Source organism: Cebus imitator, unplaced genomic scaffold (assembly GCF_001604975.1).
Source record: "Cebus imitator isolate Cc_AM_T3 unplaced genomic scaffold, Cebus_imitator-1.0 Scaffold77, whole genome shotgun sequence".
NCBI classification, from domain to species: Eukaryota; Metazoa; Chordata; class Mammalia; order Primates; family Cebidae; genus Cebus; species Cebus imitator.
Genome location: NW_016107392.1, coordinates 5,953,634 through 5,962,072, shown reverse-complemented (window position 1 = coordinate 5,962,072; position 8,439 = coordinate 5,953,634). Strand labels below are relative to the sequence as shown.

General features: G+C 45.1%; 1 protein-coding gene across 3 annotated transcripts in view; it reads right to left on the bottom strand.

The window, feature by feature from the left end:
* UBE2H (ubiquitin conjugating enzyme E2 H) overlaps nucleotides 1-7,559 on the bottom strand; it is a 119,228-nt gene extending 111,669 nt beyond the window's left edge. The window contains exon 1 of one of the 3 annotated variants that reach the window (XM_017532567.2): nucleotides 7,084-7,559. In XM_017532567.2, the coding sequence (XP_017388056.1) occupies nucleotides 7,084-7,136 (53 nt within the window). In that variant the 5' untranslated portion in view covers nucleotides 7,137-7,559. Of the gene's footprint in view, nucleotides 1-5,870; nucleotides 5,894-7,083 lie in introns of those variants that run through there. The other 2 variants (XM_017532566.2, XM_037739999.1) reach the window with 2 other exon arrangements.
* Between the last annotated feature and the right edge of the window lie 880 nt (nucleotides 7,560-8,439).

Below are 8,439 nucleotides of genomic sequence, written 5' to 3'. Positions count from 1 at the left end.
AAAAAAAAAAAAAAAGTACAGTTAATTGTACGTAAATTTTAAAAAGCACAGTTAATCGTACATCAATTATACCTCAATAAACAAAAGAAAAAAAAATTCAAGATACCAAAACTAATTCTACAGCTCTTGTTAGTCAGATCTATCTGCTCACGAATATATTTAACCTAAAGACTTGTGGTAGACACTCTGAGAATACAAAAGTATGCCTAAATTGAGGATCACCATTATCACAAAAAAAAGGTTTAAACAAAGAGGAAATTAGAACTCATCTTTAATCACTATGCCAGGCCATTTCAGTGCCAAAACAATAACAACTAAAACACAACAGAACAACCCACTGAGTGTAGGGCTCTGAGATTTTTAATTAAATATTTTAATTCAAATGTTTACCTTCTTTGATCCAGAATCCCATTTTGGGAAAACAGAACCCAAAGAAAAGCCTATGTATAAAAATGTTAATTTCAATCTTATTCATCAGAGAAAAATGGCAAAGAATTAAATAAATGACACAGCCATGGGATGGCATGTTACATGATCTATTTATTATTTATTTATTTTGACACGGAGTTTCACTCTTGTTGCCCAGGCTGGAATGCAATGGCGCAATCTCCACTCACCGCAAGCTCCACCTCCCAGGTTCAAACGAATTAATTCTCCTGCCTCAATCTCCCAAGTAGCTGGGATTACAGGTATGTGCTACCATGCCTGGCTAATTTTGTATTTTTTAGTAGAGACAGGGTTTCTCCATGTTAGTCAGGCTGATCTCAAACTCCCAACCTCAGGTAATCTGCCTGCCTCAGCCTCCCAAAGTGCTGAGATTACAGGCATGAGACACCGCATCCAGCCTATTATTTTTAACTTGGAAAAACAGTTGCAAAATATTAAGCCAAAAGAAAGCAGACACATGATATATTCAACAGGCGGAAAACGATATATCCTGGGGAGAATAAAAGACAGGAAAAAAGCCATAGGTTAGCATTTAAGGCCAACAGTTCTTAAACAGTGGTCCCAGGACCGGGGGATCATCTGGAAATGTCTTAGACCCCACCCTAGACCCAATCAATTAGAAAACTCCAGGAGTATGATGCAATAACCTGTTTTAACAAACTCTCCAGGTGATTAATATTACACTAAACTTTGAAAACTACTGTTTAAAGAATAGCATTACAGGTGACTGGTTTTCCTTCCTACAATCTGTATTAACCTCAATTATCTTATTACTTTTAAAATCCAGCTAAGTTCTTAAGTATTTTACTACCAGGTACACTCTGTAGGTCTACAGGCAAAAAGCTATTACATTACAAACATTATAATGCAACATAAGGGCTGGATTACATGCCTAAAAATCCAATGATTCTTGGAACCATCAAATCTGTCAAGACTGAAGAGGATACCAAATTTTAAATATATCTATAAAATGCAGGTCAAGGGGTAAGAAAATCGCAACACTAGAAAAACTAACAAATCTAGGTTTTCTAACACATACACAAATACAGAAGGGACTTTTATGGGTCACATCTGTAAAATATTTTTTCCCCAAAAAGCTGAATTTTGAGGCTTGCGTGTAATTTACTAGAACTGCACTGCAGGAATCAGATGTTCTAAAGCTGTGAATGCTTACTCATATAGGTTCCTGGTTAACCAAAGTAAGTACCAGTATGTTATATTTGTCACCAAAATCTAGGCAGGGAAGACAAATTCAGAACACTGGGAGTTGCCAAATCTTTAACTTTTAGCTTGAAGACCATAAAGCTGTGCCAACTTTCATCTCATCTCACTAAAACAGAGACCACAGGAAATAAAGAGGCAAACCACAGGTTCCCAATTGACACTGGAGCTAGTTAAAAGATTATGGAATTGTCTACACTTGGAACACAAATTAAAGAATAACAAAGACTACTAAGGGATAAAATAACTACTGATTAACAGCAAAATACCAAAGTTAAGTCAAAGACAAATGGCGACACATTTTAATATTTTAGTTTTGCAGTATTTTTTTAAACAGGTGTACAGATCCCCATATACACCCTATCACACAAAATTCACTTTTTAACCTTTCTATTCCGTGAAAAGTCCACTCTAAGAGTAAATACAAGTTACTCAAAAAGGCACTATACACAGAAAATATAGCCTGTCCTTTCTAAATTAAAAAAAAAATGTTTTCACTAATTGTATAAGCACCATGACCAACCATACCGAATTTTTCACTACCAAACTCCCAGCACCATGCCTGGCACAAAGCAGGTACCCAAACATATGAGGATTTTTTTTTTTTTTTTTTTTTTTNTTTGAGACAGTCTTGCTCTGTCACCCAGGCTGGAATGCAGTGGCACAATTTCGGCTCACCACAACCCCCACCTCCCAGGTTCAAGCGATTCTCGTGACTCAGCCTCCTGAGTAGCTGAGACTACATGCCCACACCACCATAACTGGCTAATTTTTTATATTCTTCATACAGATGGGGTTTCGCCGTGTTGGCTAGGCTTGTTTCCAACTCCTGACCTCAGGTGATCTGCCCACCTCAGCCTCCCAAAGTGCTGGGATTACAGGTGTGAGCCACTGTGTCAGGCTTTTTTTTTTTTTTTTTTTTTTGAGAGAGTCTTGCTCTTTTGCCCAGGCATGACTGCAGTGTCATGATCTTAGCTCACTGGACCCTCAAACTCCTAAACTTAAGTGAGCCTCCTGCCTCAGTTTCCCAAAATGCTGGGATTACAGGTGTGAGTCACCACACTCCGCCACATCTGAGGTTTTGAATTTGTTACAGAAAGCTTCTGAAACCCTAAAGCAGACACCAACAATTCCATAAAATTCACTCAGGCTGTTAATGAATTTAGTGTAAGACACTGCCCCTTTCTATCACTTTTGACACTTTGAGGGAAGATGACATCTCTGCCATATTTTTGAATCCCTGCATATGAGTCATTTAAGTGCATTTAAAGTGGCATACCGTAGGCCAGGTGCTCTGGGCTCACACCTGCAATTCCAGCACTCTGGAGGCCAAGGTGGGAGGAACATTTGAAGCCAGGAGTTGGAGGCCAGCCTGGGCAACCTAGTCAGACCTTGGTCTCTACAAAAAATTTTTAAAAATAAAGGGGTGTATCCTGCACTCCCTCTGAAAAGAATCATTGAAAACTCTTGGTATTATAAGCTACAAAATCGTACACTATGGTGTAGGCTGGCCCCCATTATTATCAGATCCACTTTTCTGATTTAACTGTAATTTTTCTTTTTTTTTTTTTTTTTTTGTTTTTTCCAAGATGGGGTTTCACCAATGATGGCCAGGCTGGTCTTGAACTCCTGACCTCAGGTGACCCATCCACCTCGGCCTCCCAAAGTGCTAGGATTACAGGCGTGAGCCACCGCGCCCAGCCAACCTTAATTTTTCTAAACATTTCTTATATTCTAACAAGTCGGGTTTTCCTCTTACCTTTTTACCCCTCGAAAACACTCCTGTTCCTGTAACACCCCTCACAGGGCCTCCTCAGCCCCCACCTCTTCTGTATATAAACACACTCTCTTGTCACACACTCCATCAGCTGTTTGGTAGCTCCTCCCCTCCTCCTTTTCCGGGTAGTAACAGAGCAACCAATGAGCGATAAGGAGCGGTGCCTGCGGCCTTTTGCCTGCATACGCTTTTCCAAAACAAGCAGCTCTAGCCTTCAGCAGGGGCCACTGGTTCACAGATAAAAGGATCACCAGGGCTGTGCAACAGGGTGAGACGAATAACCCCCACCAACAAGGAAACCCGTGTAATCTGAGCTGTTTGTTCCTCCATCAGGGAGAACTTAAACCGATATTCCTTTAGGGCAAATCACGCTTTAAGGTCACCAGAGTCCCAGTTCTCAGACAATCTAAATAATCAGCTGGTTGGAGGTGGAAACCTCAAAGGTTGCCAGGCTCTGGGCAGCACAGATCACCAATCTACCTGACTTTGCAAACAAATGGCCGCACCATTCGAGACCATTCCATAGGATCTGGGCTAACTGCAAGGTTTTTTTTTTTTTTATTGGGGCGCATTCCTAAAGGATCGAAAAGTCATGTAAATCAGTTTCTAGGCTCCTGGGGAGGTTTGCACAACCTTAAGCAAAGGATCAGAAGAGAAACAATGAATGAGTCAGAGTTTCAGAACATAATCATCCAGCAGATTATTAAGTGCATTGGTGCAAAACACTCACTCCCTGCATAACTTGGGAGTCAGCTCTCCTCCTACCAACCGGTCACAAAAGAAATATCACTGACTCCAAACAACAACCAGAGACGGTGTCTCCATAAGAACTGAGCGAGGAGGTGGCAGGCAGCGGCCAATTAGTTACACATCCTCTTCTCTCCCTACCCCCACACTGCTACTTTCCTACTATATAGGTTCCCTGCCAGGCTGTAAATCGTGGTGGTATAATTACGCTCAGGAGACATCCAAAAATGGGCTGAAACAGGAGACTGCAAGGAAACCAGCTATCACCCCCCAACACCAAAGAAATCATCAAGGGGCACAGGGGGCAAAAAGTGCATTCCTTCAGACCTTTTCTTCCCACTTCCTCTCCTCCATCTTTCTCAACCCCCAGCCTTTTCAGACCAATTGTACTCATTTTAGTAGAGGGCTGGGGAATTTTTCCTTAAATTTTCTGCTAAATATACCTTACTCAAAAATTGTTGGCTCCATTTGGGCCTACTGATTTGTGAATTCAACAGAGAAAGGAGGACACAAAATCTCTCACCTACACAACACATACACAAAAGGAAATCCGAAAATTTTAACTTCCAAACTCCGTTATACCAGAAAATAAACATGAAACAAAGATAACCTCTGGCTTTTAAATCTCGAGACTGTTATCCTCCTATCTCAGAGATCTACAATTTTAAAGTGCCTCTGCTTTCTTTTGTCAGAAAGGAAGGAAGGTGGGGAAAGAACAGAAGGCCAATACATCTTTGCCTCCTTTCTTCATCTTCTACTAAAAATAAGCTATGAAATAAGCCACTTAGGGGGAGAAAAAAAAAGACACCCTGCTGTTCTTTGTCTGTTTTCCTCTCCCTCTCCACCCCTCACACCCCGACTCCTAAATGCGGTAATCATTCTAGATGCCACAACTACTAAATGAACAAAAGGCACGGTATGGAAAAGGCATCAGGTCAAGTTAGGCCCCCCTCTTTATCCTCAATCTTTAAAAAATATGTCTTTGTACATAATTTGAGACTCTGACAACGATCACAAACAGCTGGAATTCTCTCTCCCCACTCCAACCCAATTAAACATTAGGTAGAAATTTGTATTAGGTGTGACAGAAACTCTCAATTCAAGATAAAAATAACTCAGGTTCTGCCACCATGTCATTTCCTAGTTTCTAAACAAAAATAAAACCTGAAACTGCTTTGTGTAAAATGTACACACAATCATAGTTACAAGTTTTCCTGCAGCCTTATGAAAAGCCAACATTACTGGTATCATTCACACATTTACAAAACAATTGCAGCCACAAACTGCTCATAAAGAGTTGATTTCACTCGCGCCGGAACATATAGTGGGTACACTATACAAGCTGCTCCGATCTAATCTCCCACCCCCCCACCAAAAAAAATTCTAAACTCCAAACCACAAACTTAGAAGTCTTCCTAGTGCTCCTAATTTCTAGCCAAGTTCTCCCTGAGCAAAGAGAAAAACACCTTATTTCTGAAAAGATTATTTAAAAAAAAATCTCTTGCCCAGACAACTTCCCTCCCATCCCCCACTGCCAAACCCTATGCAAAAACTACTTTTTTTAAAACTTCAGCAAATTCCCTAACTGAATTTTTTTAATAATCACTGACCACTCCAAAGAGGTAAAACACTCAATCAAAAACAGCAGCAAATATAAAGGAAGAGAAAAGGAAATCACCTGAAGAATTTAGCCAAACAACTTGAGTTATATAAACAAAACCCTGCAACAGGGGGAAACGGTGGGGGGATGGGGAGGAGGCAGAAAGAGAAACAGTAGACAGGACTTTTAAACTGTGTTCCACACTACCACCCCCTAACCCCCTACTTTCCTCCCTCCCCAAGGACTAGCTGCCCAGAACTCTGGGTTTCCCCCACCCTCTAAATTACCCCTTAAAAAAAAAATCCTCTTATTTGTCACAGGAACCTTCGCGAATTTCTCTAGCTGGTCCTGAAATAATCAGTCTGGACTCCAACCAAAACCACTGCCTGAAGGGCTCTTATCAGTTATAGCTTTCCCACTGCAACCTCCAGAGTGCATAAAGTTGGGGGGGAACAGAATATAAAGGGTGTCACTTGGAGACATCAGGGTAAGTATTCCCCCAAGAACCTGACCCGCTCAGAGGAAGTTTTGCCCAACTGGCCAGTCCAGGGGGTATTTTATCCAGGAGCTCCTCTTTCCCCATCTGTCATACCCACAATATGGAGGGTGGCTTGCTGGAGGGCCCGGGGGTCTTCATCGCAGACAACTATGGGTGGGACAGGCTTTGTCAGTGGAAAGGAAAACAGTAGGGTTCTCCCGGGGACCAGAAAGCTTAACAGGAGGGTCTGACTGAAAACACACACAGCTCTTTCTTAGAAGACGGGGCCCTGAGCAGACGACTCTCTTCCTAATATAGAAAGGAATTAGGGATAAAAGAGGTCGCTTGAGTGACCCCAGTTCAAGCAGCATTGTAGTTGGAGGAAATGGGGGCATCTCAAGAAAGGCAAAAGGCTTCCCTCTCGGGAATTTCTGCCTGGAGTCCCTAAATCCAGAGCGAGCAAACAGGAGAGAGAAACCCTGAAGATGGAATCAGAGAGCGAGGCGACTGGTCCTGCAAAAAGGAAAAAGGCCGTCTCCGGAGTCCAAACGTCGCGAAGGAAAGTCACGGGCTCTGGGGGTGCAGGAAGAGCGGGCAGCAACGGGTATTTCGGGGTGCTGCGGATGAAAGGCTAGCTGAAAAGGCTCCCGGCCCCTGGGAGGTGCCAAGGAGCCGCCGTAGGCACTGGGGGAGGAGGGGAGTCTCGGACTGTGGCCTGGAGTGCCCCGGGGCCCTTGCAGTGGTTCTGGGGGTGCCCTGGGCATCCCCACACCGCCCCCCAAATACACCCGAATTCCCCTCCACGAAGGATACAGCTTGACCACGTCCGTGTCCATCCGCCTCTTGCCGGGACTGGGAGATGACATGGTGTCGCCGCCGCCTCTCTCCCTTCCTCGGCCCGTCTGTCACGGGGCCCGGGCCCCGGCTCTGAGGAGCCCGCGGCCGCGCCGGCTCCTCGGTGGAGGTGGCAACACCCCCGCGGTCCCGGCGGTCCCGTCAGCCGCCGCCGCCGCCCCCCGCACGGGGGAACACCGGGCACTGTCCGGCCGGGTGGGGGTGGGGACCCCGCGGCGCCCGGCTCGGGCTGCCCCTCTCCGGCTGTGGTTCCGCCCCGGCCCGACCCTGGCGCTCCTCTGCGCCGCGCGACGCTCCCTCCTGCCTGCTCTGTGGCTCGCTCGCCTGTTCCCCGCTCACCCTCTGGCCGACTCCTAGCAGCCTCCACTACAAGCGGACGACTCCAGCTCAGTCGGCCTCCCTACCCCAGCCTCGCTCTGGGCGCCGTGACGTCACCTCTGTGACGTCATCGAAGGGGGCGGGCCCAGTCGGCGAGAGGGGTGGGGCGCCGCTGCGGCGCGGGTTTTCCCGGGGGGTTCTGGGAGTTGTAGTTTCTCTTTCTCCGGCTCTCTCACACTCTCTGTCCCCTCCCCCAACTTCCCCACCTACTTCATCGCTCAACTGCCAGTGTCGTTATCATCATCCTAAACGATAATAGTAAATAATGGCAATATTATTACATTCATGGATTTTAGGGTAATGAATCTCCACACACACTCTGTTTAACAAGCTGTTAATTTTTTTGATTTGGAGGAGGGAAGGTAGCAATTACTCAGAAAGATACCAAAATCTGGAGATCCCCACACCAGCAGGTTCCTTGCACTCCACTCCCTCCTTGGTTGGAAAAAATTTATTTGCAGGGATTGTAGACCTCAGCAAGGCTTCCTCGGAGCTTGCATACCAGGGTTCATTACAATCCAGGTGTCTACGGCCACGATTTTTTTTTTTTTTTTTTTTTCTGAGACTGAGTTTTGCTATTGTTGCCCAGGCTGAAGTGCAATGGCGCGATCTCGGCTCACTGCAACCTCCGCCTCCTGGGTTCAAGCGATTCCCCTGCCTCGGCTTTCCGATTTTTAGTAGAGGCAGGTTTCACCATGTTGACCAGGATGGTCTCAATCTCTTGACCTCATGATGAGCCCGCCTCAGCCTCCCAAAGTGTCGGGGTTACAGGCGTGAGCCCACTGCGCCTGACCTATGGCCACTATTTCAAAGGTTAAAGTTGACACAGCAAGGTTGCAAGGCCAGAAGTAATTTAGTACTAATGTCCTTATTCTGCAGAGCATGAGGCAACTTGGCAAAGTGTGTGAACCTCCTACACCAACGTTAAATACTTTA